Below are 21,131 nucleotides of genomic sequence, written 5' to 3' on the forward strand. Positions count from 1 at the left end.
GAAATCACACCCCCTTTGCTGTCCATCCCTGGGGCGTCTCGGAGAACTCCTTTCTCACATAAGAGTCACTGCTTCTCAGCACCAGAGCAGAGCAACCTGCTTCCACGAGAGGCCCCTGATCAACCCCGGGAGGTGCAGGGACCGGGGTTCTCACGTCACCAGCTGACAAATGAATCCACCACCACCGAGCGCCTGCCGGGGCTGGCCCTGTGCCTGGGCCCTGGGGCTCTTCTGTGGCACCAGGGCAGCACGTCTGGTTTCAGAGCCTGGCCTCTGACTTAGAATGAGATTGAAAATGTGCCGGTTCCACCGTGGTCCCCACCTCATCCCTCCACCCCAGCTGGTGGCTTTGGCGACTCCTGTGAGAATTTCCACTTCGGGGGGAGGGCAGGGAGACAGACACTGGGCCGCAGGCCATGTAACTATCAATAGAAGGACCTTCCCAGGTCGTCCTAGGAGCGGAGGCCCTAGGGGGCTGGCTCAGGACCACGACAGCACTCGGGGAGTGCTGGGTCCTGCTGGGTCCCGGATTCCGACTCCCATCCCGACGTGGCAGACATCGGGGTGCCCTGGACAGGTCTCACCCTCTCCCGAGCCCTGGCTCTCACTCCTCATCCTGTATTTGGGGGCAGGGAGGGGTGCCCTGGTAAAAAGTAAGGGAGGGAGGCCACGGCGGGAAAGGCAGAAGGTCCCAGCCAATCTGGGGCACCCAGGAGTCCCAGGCCTGGGTGACACTTCCTGCAACCCAACATGCAACACAAACATCCCCCCAGGCGCTGGCCAGGGGCTCCCTGTGCCCCCTAGAGGGCAGGGCCTGGGGGCACACAGGGAGGGGCCAGGCTTGGGGCAGAAGATGGCAGATGGCGAACCACAGGAACCACAGGAAGGCAGCCGGCAGCCAGGGACCCTCCATCGTATGAGGGCGGAAGCTTCTCTGGTGGCTGGGAGCCCTTCCACCTGCCCGGTGCCGGGGTCTGAGGCTGGAACACAGGGCAGCAGCCCGCTCCCCACTCTTTTCAGGGCAGGACAACAGAGACAAGAAGGCCACATCTGGTTGACAGGGTCCAGCTCCCAGGACCGGGCTTTTAAGACTGGTGGCCTCTTGTGATGTCACCAGGTGGTGCAAAAGGGGGCCCCTGGGAGAGACGAGGGCTGGTCTGTGAGGTGCTAGTAGATATTCCACGAAAACCCAAGCGGCAAACCAAAACCTATTGTTCAATAGTTTGGGGAACTGGCTTAAAGCAAGTTCAACAGATCTCACTGCTGTGGGATTCTCCTGCCTCTTTGCCACACTGACGTGCACCCTGAATCTCTAAGAAACGGGCACAATGTCCTATTTTCAGAAACTTGTTTTCACGGGAGTCTTTTGAGCGGCATATTCAGGACCAGCGGGGCACAGAGCACGTGTGCATCCAGTCCCGGAGCAAGGGGAGAAGCCCTGGCGGCCCCTCCTTGGCCCCTGTGCGGTCCCCTGCCCGTCGCACCTGATCCTGGGCCACTCGGGCCCCCGCCCCCGTCACTGTCCTCTGCTCCCCTCATTTACCTTAAGCGGACAAACGTCCAGACCTCTGGTCCTCAGCCTCAGACGCGACAGGGAAGAGGCCAGAGCAGGGCCGAGGGGAACCCAGGCCAAGTACACACGGTGGTGGCCTGGGAGAGCGCGGGCCGGGGGCGGGGCCATCTGGTGGGGTTTATTTTACAAGCAGCGTCCTTCACGGAGGGGGCGGGAGGGGAGGGGCGTAGGGGAACGGAGAGGACGTTTACAAGTGTGAGGCAGAGGCAGAGCCAGACGCCTGGAAGGCCCCCGCCCCCGCCCGGCCCGCCCCCGCTGGCACGGCCCCCTCGGCCCCCCGCGGCTGTCCGCCATCCACGGCGGGTGGCCGGTTCCCAAAGCGGGTTCCCTCTGGCTCCGCAAAGTGGCTGCCCTCCGGCCGGGAGCCCCCGGGCTGCTGGCAGGGGGCGAGGGTCACGGAGGTGAAGCCGTAGGTCTCCAGCCCGGGGGGCCGGCCCGCCTCGGAGGCCTCCAGGATGAGCTCCACGTCCGAGAAGGCCACCAGGGCCTGGGTGGAGTCGCAGGAGCTCGGCTCCAGCTGGCCGGCGGCCGCCAGGGCAAGAGGCCCCGGGACCCCCAGGCAGGGCCGGAGCCGCCGCAGGTCCTCCCGGAAGTGGGGGCTGAAGAGCAGGTAGAGCAGGGGGTTGAGGCAGGCGGGCAGGGGCAGCGCCAGAAGCAGCACGGACTTGACGGCCTCGGGGGTGACGGGGACGAGGCCCAGCGCGGACGCCAGGCTCAGGAAGGCCACGGGGCAGTAGAGGAGCCCGTCAGCGAAGGTGAGACGGGCCACGTGGCGCACGGCGGCGCAGTCCCACACGGCCTCCAGCTCGGCCCCGGGCAGCTCGCAGGACAGCCTGACGTAGGCTGCGGCCACTGCCAGGAAGCAGGAGGCGTTCAGCATCGCCAGCGCCGCGGCGAAGCCCAGGGCGGCCGGCCGGCCATCGGGCGGGGCGTACGGCAGGCAGAGCGGGGAGGCCCCGTACTCACCCACGGAGGCCAGTGGCAGGGCGGCCGCCAGCCCCGCCAGCGCCAGGCAGCCCAGGGCCCCCGCGTGCAAGCTGCCCGGGGCCGGCGCCTTCCCACGGGCCCGCACGCAGGCCACGGCCACGCTGCAGTGCACGGCGGCCAGGGTCAGCAGCAGCATGGAGGCCTCGGAGCCCAGCACGGCCAGGAAGCCCACGGCCCGGCAGCCCGGGCCCGACTCCCAGCGGGCGCCGTACTCCGCGAACCGGCCGAAGGTCAGCGCGTCCACCGAGGCGAGAAGGCCGCAGGAGAGGCCGGTCAGGGTGTTGGCCCCTGCGATGGCGCCCACCACGAACTTGAATGGGGGCAGGGGGCCGGGCCCGGCCGCGGACAGGCTCAGCAGCACCAGCCCGTTGCAGAGCACGGAGAGCAGCACAGCGGCCCACACGGCCAGGCGGACGCCCCAGCTCTCGAAGAGGTGCTCGCATGGCTTGAAGGGGCCTGCGGGAGAGAGGACCACACTCTAGCCTGGGGCCGCGGGGCGGACACGGCCTCATCCATCTGCAGGGCAGCCCTGCAGGCCACCAGGAGGCTCCTGGTGGGTCTGGGAGAGGAGCAGAGGGGACACAGAAGGAGGGCTTCCTCCACGAGCTGCAGGGGGTGGACGCCAGCCCAGGACACGGAGGCAGAGACACGTGAGAAACGCACACGTGGTACAGACTAAGGCAGCACGGACCAGCCTTGGGGAAACATCAGGCAGAGCAGCCTTCCCCACGGAGCAGAGTCCAGAGCAAGGAAGAGACAGGCTGGCCTGGAGGAGCGGCCAGGGCAGCAGCCCTAGGGACAGGCTGGGGCCAACCCGCAGAGCGGCACCCAGGACCCTGCCACGAGGAGCCTGGCCAGGTGGGCTCTCCCTGGTTCCTCGGCCACATTTAATGCTCACGACTGGGTCAGTGTTGGGGGCAAAGCCTACTGAGAACATCAGAGGGCAGGTGGCCCCTGGGGTTTTCCCGTCTGGTTCTGCACTGGATGGCGGACAGCCTGGCGCTGTCCATCTCTCTCCCCAGGCCCTGTCCTCAAACCACCTTGTAACTTTGGACCTTTGTTCCTTCATCTATCCTGACCTGGACTCCTGTTCTTCCATGTGCGGCTAGGCGGCCTGGGCACTGGAGAGGATTTGTGACAGCTCTTTTTTAAACACTTTTTTTTCTGATTACCAAATAATAGATGTCAATGGTAGAAAAATTGGAAAATGTAACGTGGATTGAAACTGCTTATGATTGCTCCTCAGAGAAACTCATCATTTTGCTGTTTTCTATCAGTTTTAAGAAATACATATATCCACATAGATTTTTTTTAACTAAATTGGGACTTTACTGTAGATAGTTCTCATTCTCTCTCTTTTAAAAAAATCTATTTATTTGGCTGAGTTGGGTCTTCGTTGTGGTGCGCGAGCTTCTCATTGCGGTGGCTTCTCTTGTTGCGGAGCACGGGCTCTCGGTGTGCAGGTTTCAGTAGTTGTGGCTCGTGGGCTCTAGAGCGCAGGCTCAGTAGTTGCAGCGCACGGGCTTAGTTGCTCCGCGGCATGTGGGATCTTCCCGGACGAGGGACTGAACCCTTGTCGCCTGCATTGGCAGGTGGATTCTTAACCACTGCACCACAGGGAAGTCCCATAGTTTCTTATTCTCTTTTTTAAGTTAAAGTTTTATCATGCACGCTTTCCCATATTGTTACATTACTGAAAAACACGTTTTAGGTGTCTGTGCAGTGAATATGGGCACACCGGAACTTATTTGGCCATTTGTATGTGCTATTGTAAAAGTGAGTGCAAGTTGGATTTTGTCTTTTGGAGCTTCCCCTTTTACGTCATCGCTGCTGATCACCGGTTTTCAGAGGCCGCGTGAACACGCACCTGTGCCTCCAGGTGCGCTGCTGCGCTTGTCGCTGCGGGCACTAGAGGGCGCGCTACAGCCGCGAAGCGCGGGGCGCGTGTGCTGCGGCGCCTGGGCGGGGCTGGAGAGCCGGTGAGAGGGACGCTATCCGCTGCCTTCCACTCGTCCGATGCTTCCCGGCCCGGCTCCCGTGGCCGCTGCTGCCTCCGGGGTGGCCTGGGGCTTCACGCTAAACACAGAGGCTGGGCTGGACCAAAGGGGAATTTTCTTTGTTTCCTGACAGCAAGATGGATTTAGCGGAGACTGAAGGAGGCTTCCTCAGCCGTTAAGGAGCGGACAGTGCTGGAAGGAGCCCCCAGGGACACCCGGTGTTTTAGGCCCGGGAGAGCTTTACCTACGAGAGGCGGCACCCCTCCTGGGATGGAGTGGGGAGGGATGCAGAAGGGGGCCTTGCAGGGTGCTGCCCTGCTCGAACTCTGCGGGTCTCAGACGAGCCAGCCCCGCACCCGCCGCCTGAGCAGTGGGGTCTCTTCGCTGAGAGAAAGTTCCTCCTGGCTGTATCACCTCTGGCGACTCGTAAATGTCGCTTTGACTCCCCTCCCCTCCCCGGCTCCCGCTGCCCCCAAGCAGCCACCGAAGGGGGGCGACAGCCCCTTCCCCGGGAATGACAGAAGAGGCTGAACTCGCGGAAGAGCGGGGGCTCCTGCAGCGGAGCAGGACGCTGTGGTCCTCCCCACACCCATGTCCTCCTTCTGCCTCTTGTCGCTTTTAACCAAAGTAAGTTTAATTAGAGAAGTGAGAAAACGCAGAAGCAAAGGAAAGAGTCAAAGGACTAAATAATAATAGTCATTGAGCAAAGTCAAGGGCCTTCAGTCCGTCCTCAGGGCTGTAGATAATATTCTGAGCCATGTCCTTTGAGCTGTTTTATAGATGCTGAAACCCGCCCCCGCCAGCTGGAAGAAGTTAACTACATGATGACCAGGCTGTAGCCATGACCTAAGCTGCCACAGTTCTGAGAACCAGCCTCAAGAAATGGGAACAAACCGACCCTGGAATTGAAGCCTAACTGTACTTAAAACAATCAAGATGATGCTGATCAGACCACCGATGACCAGTTTCAAGATGACCGTCAGAGCTGACTGTGCTGTCTCTGCATGTAGCCCCCTCCCTCTGCCTGTACATCCCTGAAACTCCCCCGTAAAAGCTCTTGGCCACTGATTGTCGGTGGGGGGAGTCGGCCGTTGGACATGAGTCCACCCTCCCCCTCCCAGGTTGCCAGCCTCCAAAGTAAAGCAAACTTTCCTTTCCACCGACCTTGTCTCTCGAGTATTGGCTTTCAAAAGGCGAGCAGCTGGACCCCACTTTCCGTAACGCTCCTTCCCCAGTCCCTGCCCTCCCCACCCCGAGGCACCCCTCTCACCTGGAACAGGGCTGCACTGGACAGTGGGGTGCGGCCTGGGGTCCTCCACCTCCAGCTGGAGCTCGTCTGGGTCCACATCATCTGAGGGGAGACCAGAAACCGGCTCAGACCCTGGTCTTGGTGTGGGTCAAGCCCCACCTTTCTCCAAAACCCCACCCCTCTGAGATGTTGTCCCGACTCGTCTGCTGGGCACGGGGCCTCCCAGCGGCCCTGCACAGGTGTGTCTACCCTCGGGGGCAAACCTCTGGTCAGCTCCCTGTTATCCGCCTGTGGCCCTCAGACACCGAGTGCCCCCATGTCCTCCCGGGCAGCTGCACAGAGTCAGGGGAGGCTGCCCTGCTGGTGGGGGCCCTCCACACGGGCCAGCCCACCGCTGTGACCCCGTGTCCGGCTGGGAGCCCTGCATACTGCAAAGGACAGAGCAGCGAGCGGGATGCGCTCGGAGGAGGTGGACCAGGGACGGTGACGACAGCCGAGCTGCTGGGGGTGTTGGACTCAGAAAAGGCAGGGTGAGGGGAGGAAGGCCGTCCTCAAAGAGCTGCCGGCCTGCAGGCATCACTACACCCCGACGTGCTGATGGTCCCAGGCAGCAGAACCAGCATCAACAGACGTGTCACAGAAGGAGGCAAATCATGATCCAGAGGGAGAAGTTCTGGTTCTTCCTACACAAAGAAGCTCCCACCATCAGAGGTCACGTGTGCTGACCACAGAACCCTGTTGCTGGGCGTTGGGCACAGGCGGGGGGGCATGTGGGGTGGACGAGACGCGGCCCTGCTGTCGAGGAGCCGCGGGCACGCACGCTGCCCCCACGAGGAGGTCACCTGGCGCCAGGGCTGGGGCTCCCCCAGCTCTCATCCTCCAGGCCCCGCGCCTACGGAGTCCTCACCGACCCTCCCCACAGCTGCAGGAGGCAGGCAGCCCCGGGCATCATCGGACACGTGAGGAAAGCGAAGACCTCGCCTTGGGTCTCACAGCCAGTGAGCGACAGAGCGGAAGTCAGACTGAGACTCGCTGGGCCGCAGAGCCAAGGTGGGGGGACGGGGAGACGGTTGGGGGAGCTTTACAGATGCACACGGTGTGCGTAACTGGAGAGACTGGAGCAGGAAGTCTCCAGTGTGAGAAGGCGCTTCTCTACTGCGTTAGCAGGTGGACTAGATCATCTTTAACCACCCTTCCAATTCTAAGTCTAGGCTCTGCGATTCTGTTCGTCTGAGAAAGGCAAATCCCTTGTTAAAGAAACTCCAAAACGTGATTGAATCAAATGGCATTATTTTCCTTATTCGCTCTTGTGCTGTTCCTTAAACCAGGGCCTGCAATCTCCACGGGGGTGGACATCTCAGGGCCCATAAATTCTTTAAGGATATTGAAATGATAAATGATAACTAAACCAGTTTATAGTTTATAAAGACGAAACTCTCTTTTGCAGCGATAATTCATCATTGGAAGATCCCCCTCGAGGCTTGCGGGATCTTAGTTCCCCGACCAGGGATTGAACCCCGGCAGTGAGAGTGCAGAGTCCTAACCACGGAACCGCCAGGGAGTTCCTGGAAAGTTTCTGGAGTTGGGTTGGGGTAAGCGGGTAGTTTCTGGAGTTGGGTTGGGGTAGGCGGGGGAAACTGCCTCTCCTGGAAGGTTAGGGAGCCGGGCCAGTGGGCTCTCCACCGTGTACAGGCCAGGCCCAGGCAGGCGACCGTTTGTCACACTTGTCCCCGCCTTCAGCTCACATGTCTGCTTCCTGCGTGGAGCCTTCCTCCCACTTAAAGGGTAAACAGTTCAGTTGGGAGCTTTCCCTGGAGGCAGGGAGGCCCTGTGGAGCTGCCCATGGCCTGGGCACTGTTGGGTGGGCAGGGGGCCGGGCTGTGCCCACAGCCTAGCATTCCATCCCTCGCCACCTTTCCTGCTCTGTAGAACGGAGCTCAGCAGTGCTTGGAAGTCAAAATGCACGGATGAGATGCAAGAGCTGAGGCCCGTGGACTCCGTCTGAGGCTGTAAGGTCACAGCCAAAGTGCTGAGGACCGCTCTTCACCGAGGGGGATGTGGGATATGGCTGTAGCCGCGGCCCTGGCCCCCTCCTACGCTCAGCAGCTCCTCAGGAAGTGGGGCCCGGCCCTGGTGCCGTTACGGCAATGGCCGCCCACCAGCCCGATGCCCTGTGGTTCTCCCAGACTCTGGCCTGGTGGAGTTTCACTTTCAGGAAGGAAGGTTTCCACTCCTTCCATCCCTGCGGAGTGGACGGCAGACACCCAGACCGCCCCAGGGAAGCTGCTGCCCCTGCCGGGCCTCACACTCTCCCGGGAGGGCTCCAGTCCCCTTCGCCTGCCCACGGTGGTCTCCTGGGCTCCCAGCTATACTCCTGCGTGTCCGGCCAGAGGCCCCTCCCTGAGTAGCCACCGTGGACGGAGGGCACACGCGTCTGTCTGCGGGATCTTCAATGCTCCCGACGGCCTGTGGGGCGCGAACGCCGCTCCCAGCTTACGGATAAGAAACGGAGGCTCCGCAAGGCCTTGTCCGCGGTGACCCGACCCGTGAGTGGTCTGGAGGAGTTAGAACCTGGGTCCGTCTACACTGGCGTGAATGTTCTTACGTGTTTAGATCTGATCTTCCCGAGTCGGGGCCCTTTCCCCTCCCTCCTAATTCTGCCTGTGCTCTGCAACAGGGGGCAGGCCATGAAGACCTTCTCTCTGCCCTTCACCAGAGACCCCAGCCCGTAGGTGTTCCCCTCTGGCCTCCCCGAGAGGCCCCCGGGCGCCAGGGCCTCTGAAGCCCCTGGTGAGACAGCAGGGCAGACGGCGGGGGCAGCAGTGACCCCCCAGCTGCTCCTTTTGGCTCTGAGACACAGCGTGAAGGGACTCTTTTCCAGAAGCAGGTTTAATTGATTTAGCCTGACCCCGCCTGGCTCGGGCTGATTGGAAAGCGCTGTCTGCTCTGAGGACGCCCGCTGCAGGGCTCGCGTGGCGGGGCGGGGGGCGCCGTGGAGGAGCTGCGGCCCACGAGGCCCACCAGGACAGGGCTGTCACGTGAGCCACGGCCTGGGGCGCGCCCTGGGGGCCACAGAGGGCTTGGCAGGTGGGAGGCGTGCCTGCCGTCAAGGTCAGCGCCGCCCTTGTGTCCCCCGGGCCTGGGGGACAGGCGTGAACAGGGGCCGCCCCTCCCTGGGCCCCAGGCAGCCCCTGCCGGCTCCCCTCGGGGTCCTGCGCCTCCTCCCTCCCGGCCCCCCCACGGCCCCCCGGGTCACTCACAGTGGCTCTCGGCGGCGTCGGCAGGGAGGCCCAGGGGCCTTTTGGGAGCGTCGCGGACGTCAGGGTGAGGGCCCTGGGGCGCCCGTCGGCCCAAGGCCTTGAAGACGCCGCGGCACACGCCGTAGGAACAGCACTGGTAGGCGTAGGGCACCTCCAGGGCCCTGGGGGGGGGGGGGGGGCGGGACACAGCCACCTTAGCCACGGCCGGCCGGGGCTCCGGCAGCCCGCAGCCGCCCACTGCCCCCGAGCGCCCTGCTGGTGGCCTCCCGGGCTTCTTCCTCAGGCCCGCAGCCGCCCGCTGCCCCCGAGCGCTCTGAGTGCCGTCCAGCCTCGTCCTCCCCCATCTACAGGCCTGAGCCAGGCTCCGACGGGGAGCAGCTGGGCCACGCAGCCTGAGAGCTCCGCCCCTCCGGGCGGCCCTCCTCTTCCGTTAGCGAGGAGACAGGGCTCTCCTGGCCCGTCTTCACCCTCGCCCTCCGCGAGGCCTGCGCCCCGTGCCTCTGGGCACGTCAGAGCTGGGTCGGCGCCCTGCGGGTCAGGCTGGACCCCCATTGCTTTGCAGCAGAGCGTGGGCCACACGGGCCGAAGGAGGCCTGGGGTCCTCGGCACCAGCAAGGGCTGAGCGGCTGTTTTCTACTCATCAGCACCCTGGGCTCGGCCCTGATTCCAGGCCCGGAAGCTGCCCAAGCAGGGGGGGGGCCTTCCCACCATCTTAGCTCTGTCCTCGCCGGGGTCCCTTAGGGCTGGGACTGGGAGAGGGAAACGCTACGCGGGGATGAGGGGGAAGGGGCCCTCCCCACTCAGTCTGGCCAGACCCTGGGCCTCCAGGCTTTTCTCGGGGTGAGGCCCTGGGCTCTCTCCTGTCCCTCCCGGCCTGGCCACCGCCCTGAGGCAGACCTCTGTAGGTGTGGGGACGGGAAGCCTCACCTCAGTCTGGGGAAGCTGTCCTTGGGGAAGGCCTGGGACAGAGCCCAGTTCCCTTTGAGCTTCAGATGCACCAGGCCCCCAAGCCCGGCCAGGGGCAGTGTGGTCAGCTGGTTGTCCGTCAGGTCCCTAGGACAATGGATGGTCAGGTCACTGGCAGTCAGGGGGTGGCTGGAGGCAGACTGTGCTGAAGGCGTGGCCAGTGTGCCCGGGATGGGAGCCAGAGGAGAGGAGGGAAGGAAGGCTCAGAGGAAGGAGCACGGATGCCGGGCAGAGGCGGCAGGGTTGCCAGAGCTCCGTCGTCCCCCACTCGTGGGACCTCGGGGGCCGACTACACGGGGCTGTTGGAGGTGACGCCACGCCGTCCCAGCTCCTGGGTAACACAGCCGCTCGGCCACAGCTGCTGGGCCCCGTCTGAGTCCCACCGGAGTCCCTGTCTAGCCCACCAGGGCATCCGCCTGCTGTGCCGGCCCCTGGCCCCCTGCTCTTCTGAGGACGCGGGGGCCAGAGCTGGGACTGAACAGCGCGGCTGTCTGGCCGCACGCAGGGGTTCGGTCGCCCGTTCTGTTTCAGGGCCAGCTTAGTAGCCAGAGGTGAAGATGTGCATGGCTCCCCCTGGAGAAATATCAGAAGAAGCCAGGCCTCCAAACCAGACAGTGCGGCCACAGACCGGCAGCGTGGAAACGGCCTGGGCTGGACGTCAGGGAACCGGGCCCCGTCACCAGCTCCCCGTGAAGCCGAGGCGTGTCGCAGGTCTGCCCGAGCCTCAGCGGCCTCATCTTTCAAAGGGATAAAAATACCCATCCGACCGCTGTGGCGGGAGCAGAGCGAACAGGCGGGAAGCAGCGGTGAGAGTGTGGCCTGAGCCCAGAGAGCAGGGCTGTGAGCGCCGGGGTCTCGGCCCCTTGAGTGAGCACCACCTCCGCAGGCCGGGGAGCACCTAAGAGGCGAGGGGCAGGGCTGCACGGCCTCCGGCAGACGAGCCTTCAGGACACAGTGGAGAACACGCACCACTGTGCGCGGCGGCCCCACACGCTCCCCGTTCCCGCCCCGGTGGCTTCGGGGCCTGGCTGCCCGGGGGCTGAGGCTGCGCGTGGCGCCGCAGAGCTCGTAGGGGTGGCTCCGGCTCATCAGGCCCCACGTCTGTCCAGGGGGCTGGGAACGCGGTTAGGCTGGAGCCACGTCCCCAGCACGTGTGGCCGACACCCACGCGTGTCCCACCCCAGGCCGGGCCCTCCTGCCCCCGCTGGGCAGCCCACAGGCCCACGGTGCTCCAGCACCCAGGAGGAGAGGGCAGTGGACACTCACAGCTTGACCAGGGAGCGCAGGGTCGCGAAGGCCTCGGGGTGGATGGACCGGATGGCGTTCCAGCTCAGGTCCCTATGGGCAGAGGACGTGACAGGAGGGTACAGTGACACATGGAGGACCCGTCGTTCTTACCCTGGGTCACCAACACATGTGCCATGGTGTGGGCATGCAGGGAGGCTGCCCGCTGGGGGTCCTCACGGGGTGCAGGCGTGCAGGGAGGGGCCCCACTGGGGGTCCTCATGGGGCACAGGTGTGCAGGGAGGGCCCCCCGGGTGCTGGGGTTCCCTAGGGGGTGCAGGCATGCAGGGAGGGCCCCCCGGGTGCTGGGGTTCCCCATGGGGTGCAGGCGTGCAGGGAGGGCCCCCCGGGTGCTGGGGGTCCTCACGGGGTCCAGGCATGTAGGGAGGGCTCCCCTGGGTGCTGGGGGTCCTTACAGGGCGCAGGCGTGCAGGGAGGGCCTCCCAGGTGCTGGGGGTCCCCACGGGGTCCAGGCGTGCAGGGAGGGCCCCCCGGGTGCTGGGGTTCCCCATGGGGTGCAGGCGTGCAGGGAGGGCCCCCCGGGTGCTGGGGGTCCTCACGGGGCGCAGGCGTGCAGGGAGGGCCCCCCCGGGTGCTGGGGGTCCCCACGGGGTCCAGGCGTGCAGGGAGGGGCCCCCTGGGTGCTGGGGTCCCCACGGGGTGCAGGCGTGCAGGGAGGGCCCCCCCGGGTGCTGGGGGTCCCCACGGGGTCCAGGCGTGCAGGGAGGGCTCCCCCAGGTGCTGGGGGTCCTCACGGGGCGCAGGCGTGCAGGGAGGGCCCCCCTACCCTAGGTACTCACAGGGCCTGCAGGGAGGTCAGCTGGTGGAAGGTGTCAGCTCTGATTTCCCAGATGCGGTTGTGCTGGAGGCCACTAGGGCAGCGAGAGAGGCTGGATGAGCCCAGAGGCCCAGACACTGCCCCCAACCCCGACCCCACCACTGGGAGGAAGAAAGGACCCAGCCCGCAGAATCACCAGAATTAAAGGGAGCATGGGGGATGTGGCTGCCTTGGGTAAGTGGTCAGGAGACAAAGCTACAAAGCCGTCCCTTGGCCCCAAAGGGAGTGAGCTTCCAGGGTTCCCACTGGCCCTGGCTCCCAGCCCAGCTGGCCTCACTCCTCGGGCCCTCCAGACCCTAGTCCAGCAGCAGAATGCAGCCCAGCCCCTGGCGGCCCCAGACGGGCCCAAGCTGGGAGGCAGAGCTCAACAGACTGGCGTCTGAGTGGGAGATGGACCCTGGGCCTCGGCAAAGGTGCAGACCCTCCTTCCTTCAGTGTCAAGGCACCAGGACAGGCCCTCACGTCCCCGACCCTGCCTGGTCCCGGGGCCCAGACACGGAGGGCCAGAGGCCCTGTCACTTGGGGAAGCAGGAGCTGGGTGAAGGGAGCTCGGAGAATCTGTGAAGTGGTTTCGGTCCCCGTGGAACCTGCAGCCCAGGTTTCCCTCCCGGACACGACTGTGCACGTGCGTGTGTGCTTATGGAAACCGAGAGCCTGGGCACTTCCAGTCCCCCACGGCCACCCCATGTCCAGCCCACCTGCCCCTCCGCTGGCCCTAATCACTGTCACGTTTCCTGCTGCCTTGACCCCCAAGGAGCCGCCTCGAGACCCCTTTTGGGCACCATCTCCTGGGCTGTCACTGCGAGTCATGGCCTGTCCCGGCCTCTGCCGAGCTCCCAGCCCTGACCTCAGGGTCAGCAAGCCCAGGGCGGGGAAGGTCAGAGTGCTTGCTGACCCCGCCCTCAGGCCCAGTGCCCCACACTCACATTTCCTCCAGCTTCTGACACCCGTGCAGGCTGGGCAGCCCCTCGATCTGGTTGTGAGACAGCTCCCTGGGGAGAGGGGGCCGGGCTGGTGAGGGGAGCTGGGCCTCAGGGACACGGCTGTGGACCTCCTCACCCCGGGCACTTCCCTCCAGCTCCCCGCTGGGCCCCTCCTCTCTGCGGGGCCCGAATGGGGCTGCCTCATCCATGTGAAGGCCCAGGGGACCCTGGGAGGGCCCCGGGGGTCAGGAAGCAGGAGGTGAGAGGCGCACAACAGGGCCACACTGGGACGAGCCAGCTGGCCAAGGCTACCCAGGCGGTACCACTGTCACAGTACGGAGCCGACGCCCCTAGGGATCCCCCGGCCCAAGCCCCCATCCAGCTGAGGCACAGAGGGGACAGGACCTGCCCACGGACACACAGCCTGTCGGTGGCAGGCTAGACACCCGTCCAGGGCTGGTCGTGCACATCTTGAGCCAGGGGCTGTGGTCCGTGGTGAGCACCTCAGACCCGAGTGAGACTCAGGGGAGAGGAAACTCCCTACTCCTCACGGGACACGTAAGATCCTCTGTGGGCCCTGTGTAGACTCGGGTAGCCTATTAGAGCCACTCTGGGGGGACCTACGATGTGCCGGGCGCTTCCAACCCTCCTAAATGAGCCCACATTTTGCAGATGAGACACCGGAGCTCAGAGACACAAAGCGGGAGCTGGGGTCCACTGGCCGGAAGTGGCAGAGCTCGGCCTCAGCCCCGGCCCTGACTTCGAAGACCGAGGCTTTTCCCCGAATGGAGAGGGCAGCCCAGTCCCTCTCGGGCAGGTCTCAGCCCAGGCTGCCTCTCTCCAGGAAGAGAGTGGCCAGGGGACGGAGGCCAGAGGGGCCTTGCCGGCGGGAGGGCGCGGGAGGCACTCACAGGACACGGAGCCCGGGCAGCTGCTGGCACATCCCCGGGGGCAGCCGCCGGAGGCCCGCACGGGTCAGGGTCCTGTGGGGAGAACGGAACGGGGCTGGCACCGACCTGGGCCCTGCCATCCCCGGCCCCTCCCCGTGCCTCCCCTCTGGCCTGACGCTGACGTGGGAGCACAGAGCTGACAAAAGAGAAGTGGGGGGCACGGGGCAGGGGACTGCGGGGAGAGAGGAGGAGGTGGGTTGGGGTGGACAGAGGGGCACGGCCGGGCACCGCCTGGCAGGCGGTCCTGCAGCCAGCCCCTCCCGCCCTCCCCTTCGTGTCCCCCCCCCGTCTCCTGGTGTCACCAGCAACACAGGGGCCGGACCCTGTTCTGCTCCCTGTAGGGGAGGGGGCCATGCGCAGGCCGTGGATGGAAACTCCAGCCCCACTGGGGCCCTGGGAACCAAGCCCAGAGCCCGTGCCCTGTGCCTGGGGCAGAGAGGATGCCGGGGCGTCCGGGGCGGGGCAGTGGGATGCGAGCAGGCTGCAGGGCGGCGGCCTCGGGACAGGGTGCTCTGGGGAGGGCGTGAGGCCGAGGTCACCCTCGGGGAACTACTACTTCCCTCGTGGAAGATCTTCCAGCTCTGGGTGTTCGCGGGACCCTTCTGTTCACTCTCTTATGGTGAATCGAGGGCCTGCTACGCTCTCCCCCCTCCCCCCCCAGGACAAAGTGGCAACCAGGAGGCACAGGAGGTGGCTGTCACAGCCCTCCTGCCGCTCCCGGGTCCTCCGTGCACCTCAGCTTGTGGTTAGGATCGCCGAGAAACCCCAGGCTGGGAAAGTGGGGGAGAGCAGCACCCCCCCCCGAACCACCTGCCAGCCCGGTGGGAGCGGCCATGGGCCCCTCGGGGCCAGGCTAGAAGGCCAGATAACGGGGACCAGACTCTGGGGGCTCTGGGGGGCGACGGGGGATTGGGGGGCCAGTGTCCACTCACAGGACCTCCAGACTGGTGGTGCCTTTGAGATCTGGGAACCCCTGGATGTCCGTGGCACCATTCAGAGATCTGGAGATAGAGCACCAGGTGCTGAAGGGGGTTCAGCCCTCAGGGACCCCCCCACACAGGGACCCCATCTTCTGGGGACACCGTCCTTCCCCGACCTCCCTCCGGTGATCCCAGTTGCTCAGGCCCTGGTGGGGGCTGGACGCCTAGCAGGGTCCAAGCTGCCATTTCCTAGGTCAGCTCCACCCAGCCTGGCCCGGACAGAGCCAGTCACCTGGCCCCCAGCCACCTGGCCACCCAGCCACCCAGGCCCAGTGCGCACAAAACACAGGCAGGGACCGTGGGACTCGCCCCGTTTGAAAGGCAACGGCTTGAGTGCTTCCGGAAAGGTGTTTGTCTGCTGGGGTTGCTCGTTGGAGCCGGGAAGCGGGTCTCCCCTAAGTGTCACCTGCCGGGGCTTCCCCCAGTGGTCACCCCACCTCGGGGGACCACGCGGGCCTGCACGCAACAGGAGCCCAGCAGGATGGGTGCCGCCGGATCCTGAGGAGGACCCTGGGCTCGGGCCTGAGCGGGAGAGCCTGGGGTCCAGCGATGAAACATACGCATGGCGCCAGCCTCAGGGGTGAGAGTGGGGCGCACAGGAAGGTGGAGCTTGCGCCCCAAAAGACTCAGGGGCGTCCCTGTGCTGCTGCGTGTAGAGCGCCACCTGCAGGAGGTTTTCTGAAGACGTTGCACTTGGGATGGGAATTGACAGAGCAGGAGAGACAGGATGCCTTTGGGTGGCCAAGAGTCCCAGGGTGTGGCTCCGGGGGCCCCGGAGAACCAGAACCTTGTCGGGTTGTTGCTCCTTCAGCTATGTGAGCAGGACCCTGACTTGGCGGGACTGGCGGGCGGGGTGGTGCCAGGGGGCAGGGGGAGGCACCAACTCACAGGGTGTGCAGCCTGGGCAGGTACTGGAACGCCGACCTCCCCACGAACTGGATCGGGTTGTCATAAAAGTGTCTGCAGGAAAGACACCGAAGCCCTTCATTCTCCCTCCCGGCTGCACCGAGGCAGGTGTCTGCTCTCCCCTCTCCGCGGAGACCAGCACGCAGGGAGCCCCTCTCCAGTTCCGCCTGCCAACCCCGTCCTCCCCCAACATGCGTCAGGAGCAAGGACTCACATCGTCTGCAGCAGAGGGTTCCCCAGGAAGGCCTTCTCGGGGATGGCCTTGATGTTGTTGTTATGGAAACCCCTGGGGGATGACATGGGCGTCAGAAGGATGCAGAGAGCCCGTGGACGGGGACAGGGGACCCCAGGACGCTCTCCAACAGCCGGACAGGAAGGCCATGGGCCCAAAGGGACATGAGCCTGGGGACCCCGGTTCCACATCTGCCTGTGACTTTCCCTCTTTGCTCAATGACCCGTGGAAAGGAGAGAGGGTGAGCCTGGGCTGAGGGCACTGTGAGAGCCACTCAGGGGAACAGGCTGGGCCCACACCCCAAGGAGGGCAGAACCCTGGAGGCCCCTAGGGGGGAGCTGAGGCTGCATGGGAGGAGGGAGCGCAGAAACAGGGGCCCCTGGAGGAGAAGTGGTCCCCAGATGGAGCCAGGCTTGGCTTCAAGGCCCTGAACTGAGAAGCGGAGCCCCGGGGGGGAGCAGGGGGCGCAGGGGGGACGCCCGTGACCGTGGAGGAGAAAAGGGGGCGAGGCCCCCCCGGGCGTCCAGGCTCTAGAAGGGGAGGACAGTTCCAAGTAAATGCTGGACCAGAAGGCACAATCCACGCTGAGCAGCCCCCTCTGCCGTCCTTTTTTCACCAGAGACCCCTGGTTTCTGAGTGTCTTCCTGGCCTCTGGGACCCATCCTCCCTCCTCTCGTCACTTCCACGCTCATTCACGAAATTCACCTGCAGCCGACGCCCACCCAGCCTGCTTCGTTCGGTCAATGTTCCTGTGTGAGTTTGCTCGTGGCACATGTCTGATCACTGGCTTCGTGGCCGGGGTTGAGCTGAGCTCCGAGGGATTCAGAAGTTTACGAGACAGGAGCCTCTGTCCTCAAGCTGCTTCTCCCAATAGACGTGGACAGACACGCCCCACGCGTGTGCCTTCCTGCTGCTGCCACCCCAGGGCTCTGCTCTCTCCCCCCAGCTTACATCTCCTGCTCCCAGGCCTCTGCACGCCCTGCTCCGGCCACGCCCTACAGACCCAGCAAATCTTCTCCCCACCTCCCCCCCCCCACACCCCACTCCAGGGGAAAGGCAGGCCTTGGTGATTCGCTGGCAGTGGGGGGCGTGCAGCCGCTCCTCACGCGGACCCTCCCCTGCGCGGGTCCAGCTCCCCACCCGCTTCGCTTCCCGGTGTTCACACTGTCAGCCGCTGGACCAGGCGAGGGGGAGGCATGGGGTTGGTGCTAAGGGCCCCGGTGGCCGTGAGAACAGATGCAGTGCTGCCTGGAGGTTTGGGCTCTGGTCGTAAACTTCCGCTGCCTTAACCGGTCCCGCTCAGCACCGCGCAGAGCCCGTCCTGCTACACGGCGGCCCCTCCTCCCCGAAGGCTGTCTCCCCACCGGCTCAGCACTCCTCTGCGTACTCACTGCCCCGCCAGGTCCTCATCTCCACTGGTCCTCCTCCCCCACTGTCGCCTAAGGCCCGTCCACCCTCTAAGGCTGACCTCAGACACGAGAGCCCACAGCGCTCTTCCTGTGCTCTCTGGACACCCAGACCGTTTCAGCTAAGATGACATGATCTAGGGTCGGAGTTACATGCCGACCCTGAGCTGCTCTGTCCTGCCCCTGTACGCTGCATCCTCGACAGGCCTGAAGCCCTAGGGGACGGCTGGTGTCTGTCTCACCCCTGGTTTGCATTTTAGAATAAAACGAGCAGTGGCCGTCGGGGGGTGGGGCAGAGCCAGCTCCGAGGCCTGTGACTGCTGACCCGGGAGGTCGGGACCTCGGGAGGTGAGGGCGTGGGGTGCCCTTGGGCATAGGGGACTCCCCAAACCCCACAGAGGAGCTTACAGTTCCTGCAGGCGGCCCAGCGTCCGGATGGCCACGGGGAACTCGTGCAGCTGGTTGTAATTCAGGTCTCTGGAAAGAAGGCAGGACAGTCGCTGGAGGGCAGTCCCCAGGGCGCGTCAGAGGCTCCGGGAAACGGACGCTGGCTCTGGGCTGGCTGGAGAGAGGGGCTGGCAGCCTGCTGGGCCCAGGGCCAACGTCCGGAACACACTTTGAGCTGTTCCTCTCCCATCGCTGCCCCCAGACCTCGGCGGGGGCCTTCCCGGCCACAGACCTGTTTTGAGGGGACACTTAGGGGTGGATAATGGAAACAACTCTCTCCGAACAGCCCCCTGGGCTGAGGAGAGCATCTCAAGCCTTTGGAGACACCAGTGGATGGGGAGGGGGCCTGGGGAGGAGGGGGCAATTTTTAACACCGTGTCACCGCCACAAGGGATTCTGGAAGCTTCCTCAGGTGACCATCTTGGCTATCTGAGGCCCCTGCTCTCTTCTTTTGCAAAAATGGACAGGACATCTTACCTTCTGGTGGTGGCGTGACAGCTAATCTTTATTTTCTCTCACCCTTTTCTGCATTTCCCCCTTTTATTTAAACAGTGAACATATATCACGTGTATAATCAGAAAACATTGGAGGGACTTCCCTGGTGGTCCAGTGGTTAAGACTCCGCACTCCCAATGCAGAGGGCCCGGGTTCGATTCCTGGTCAGGGAACTAGATCCCACGTGCATGCCGCAACTTAGGAGCCCGCCTGCCGCAACTAAGACCCGGCGCAACCAAAGAAAGAAGGCGAGAGAGAGAGAGAAAAAACATTGGAAATGATGTTGAAAAGCGATAGCAACCCAGGTTGTCGAGGGGAGAGGGAAACAGCGTTCCAATAAACCCTCAGTGGGCATTTAAACGTGCACAACGTTTTAGGCAAAATTTGACAGAATCTTTTCAAATGAGAAGGTTCACACTGAGTCACTCCACTTCCACGAATTCAACCCACAGAAAAGTCTGCAGCCAGGGGTGCAGATGTTTGTAAAAGGAGGCTTGTGGCAGCAGTGCCAGGCGTTGTGCCCTTCACGGCGATGCGGCTAAGGGCGGGAGGAGACATGCAAGCGACCAAGAGCAAAGCTGATCGTCCTCGAGGAGACTGAGAACCCAGCTCCCACACGGCGGGGAAGCCCCGCCGGAAGAGGGGTGCGCATTTTGAGGAGTGGAGACTGGGGGGGGCGAGCGCGACAGGGACTTTTAGAGGATGTCCCCCCGCCCCACCAAGAGACTTCAGGACGGATGTCGGCTTTCAAAGCTGTAAAGCTGGCTTCTCTCTCACTCAGTAGCCAGTGCCTCGGCCCTACGTAGGATGCGCCCTGATCTGGGGATGCCATCCTGGCACCTCTACAAGCCGGTGGCTGGGAGCCAGGCTGGGACCTGGGCCCCTTTGCTGCAGTGCTGGCACCTGGACACATCTCTCCTCGAGCCACAAAATACAAAGAAACTGTGTGGGACTAAAATTAACCGTGTGCGTGCACAGCTGGGGCAAATCCTCGACAAAAGATGCGAAGAGACCAAAAAACCCAAGTGCCACCTCTGAAGAGCCTGGAGCAGAAGCAGAGGGTCGGGAGCAGAGCAGGGGACTGCGCCTGCCCCCGGCACACACACCACCTAAGGGGCGGGCACCCCTCTGGCCTGACCTCGGTACTCACCCCTAGCCTCACCCCACAAAAGGAGGAAGCTCGCCCCCCTTTCAGAGAGCGGGCCAGCAAGGGAACCTGTTGTTTGTTCTCGATCCCCCCTGCTGCAGCAGAGGCCCCAGTAAAGCCTGGCCTCAGTTTCTTGTCTGGCCTCTGATCAATTTCTATTGATAAAGGAGGCCAAGAACCCTGGTCGGTAACAGCTGGAGCACAGGGCCCCCGCTCTGGCAGGGGAGGGATGCCTCTGGAGCCCCCAGGATGACCCCAGCCCACCTTTTCGGACTTTGAAAGCCACCCTTGCCCTGACAGCGTTCACGAGGCCATCCAGCGCCAGGACAGGGCCACGGGGAGGCCCTTTAATCAGTGACTTGCAGGTTTTGTGGTAAGTACAGGTCAACACAGAGACGATGACAGATTCCTCTACACGGCAGGGTCGTGACACCTAACAGTCCACAGGGAGAGACAGGCGCCTGGCCCAGGGGCCAGAGGGGCAGTGACCGTCGAGCTGGGTAATTGGCCCCTGACACACACACACACACAGACACAACTCCCGGGGTCCGCTCAGACTTCCCTGGTGACCTCGGGTAACCCCTGGTCTGCTCTGCTCTGCCCTGTCCTTTAGGCAACCAGACACCTTCCCCTCCTGTGTGCACACCTGGACTCGCTCAGAGAGGCCCCCGGGGCCGCATGAGGGGAAGGTGAGCCGAGGGCAGGGGGTTTGCAACGCACCTTCCTGAGGCCAGAGGTGCTGCAGGAGTTTGCAGATTCCTGGGGTTCTACAAGGAGCGGCAGAAGGCGCCTGGAAAATCAGGCGGAGAGGGCTGGGGATGGAGGCAGCGGCGGGGTAGGTGAATTGTTTTTCTGACCTTTGATTGTGCAAACGATTCACCCTCCCGTCTCAACGTCTCCAAATCCAGAGCCCCCTTCAACCTGGCTCAGTCCATTCAGGAACACTCCTCTGCTGCCCCAGGAGAACTAGACTTCCCACAAGTAACATGGGAGCGTCTTCCCTCAGAAGTCTTACTACTGCAGCCTCATCTTCAATGCAAAGGCCCACCGGGTCTGGCCCCAGAGCTCTTGCTCACAATTTCATCTGCCTGGGACACTCCAGGCGTCGGCACAGCTACTCCCTCCCTTCCCTCAGGCCTCTTCAGGAGGCCCCCCCTGACCCGCTGGGCGCCGTTCCCTTGCCCTGTGTGGTCGATCGGAGGTGGCCCCGGGTCCCATCATTTGGCAGCATAAGTGAATCAAATCTTCACATCGCACACCTTCAACTTACACAACGTCGTCTGGTCGATGACAGCTCAATCAGGCTGCCCGGAAACGTGGCCCGAGTCCCCTGCAGCCTCGCCATCCCGGCTCCTGGGCAGAACGGGGTGGAAGTGACGTGGGGCCGCCCCGTCCTGAGTCACAAGAGCCCTCACAGCCTCCGCCTCCTCTGGGAGGGCCCTCCGCACATGTGAGAGCCCGGCTGGCCTCCCGCAGGACGAGGGCCGCGTG

The 21,131-nt window shown here is 63.9% G+C and overlaps 1 protein-coding gene across 3 annotated transcripts in view; it reads right to left on the minus strand.

Annotated features, from left to right (window-relative positions):
• Nucleotides 1–1,760: 1,760 nt before the first annotated feature.
• The window catches only part of LGR6 (leucine rich repeat containing G protein-coupled receptor 6), a gene marked incomplete at its 3' end in the record, with an annotated part of 94,798 nt that continues 75,427 nt past the window's right edge, over nucleotides 1,761–21,131 (minus strand). For all 3 annotated transcript variants that reach the window (XM_079935877.1, XM_079935876.1, XM_079935875.1), the window contains exons 7-18: nucleotides 17,960–18,028; nucleotides 16,128–16,199; nucleotides 15,896–15,967; nucleotides 14,960–15,028; nucleotides 13,989–14,060; nucleotides 13,081–13,146; nucleotides 12,117–12,188; nucleotides 11,299–11,370; nucleotides 9,994–10,119; nucleotides 9,067–9,227; nucleotides 5,828–5,908; nucleotides 1,761–3,016 (exon numbers count right to left, since the gene is read on the minus strand). In XM_079935877.1, coding sequence (XP_079792003.1) covers nucleotides 1,761–3,016; nucleotides 5,828–5,908; nucleotides 9,067–9,227; nucleotides 9,994–10,119; nucleotides 11,299–11,370; nucleotides 12,117–12,188; nucleotides 13,081–13,146; nucleotides 13,989–14,060; nucleotides 14,960–15,028; nucleotides 15,896–15,967; nucleotides 16,128–16,199; nucleotides 17,960–18,028 — 2,188 coding nt within the window. The remainder of the gene's footprint in view (nucleotides 3,017–5,827; nucleotides 5,909–9,066; nucleotides 9,228–9,993; nucleotides 10,120–11,298; nucleotides 11,371–12,116; nucleotides 12,189–13,080; nucleotides 13,147–13,988; nucleotides 14,061–14,959; nucleotides 15,029–15,895; nucleotides 15,968–16,127; nucleotides 16,200–17,959; nucleotides 18,029–21,131) is intronic.

Source organism: Stenella coeruleoalba (genome assembly GCF_951394435.1).
Source record: "Stenella coeruleoalba genome assembly, chromosome: 1".
NCBI classification, from domain to species: Eukaryota; Metazoa; Chordata; class Mammalia; order Artiodactyla; family Delphinidae; genus Stenella; species Stenella coeruleoalba.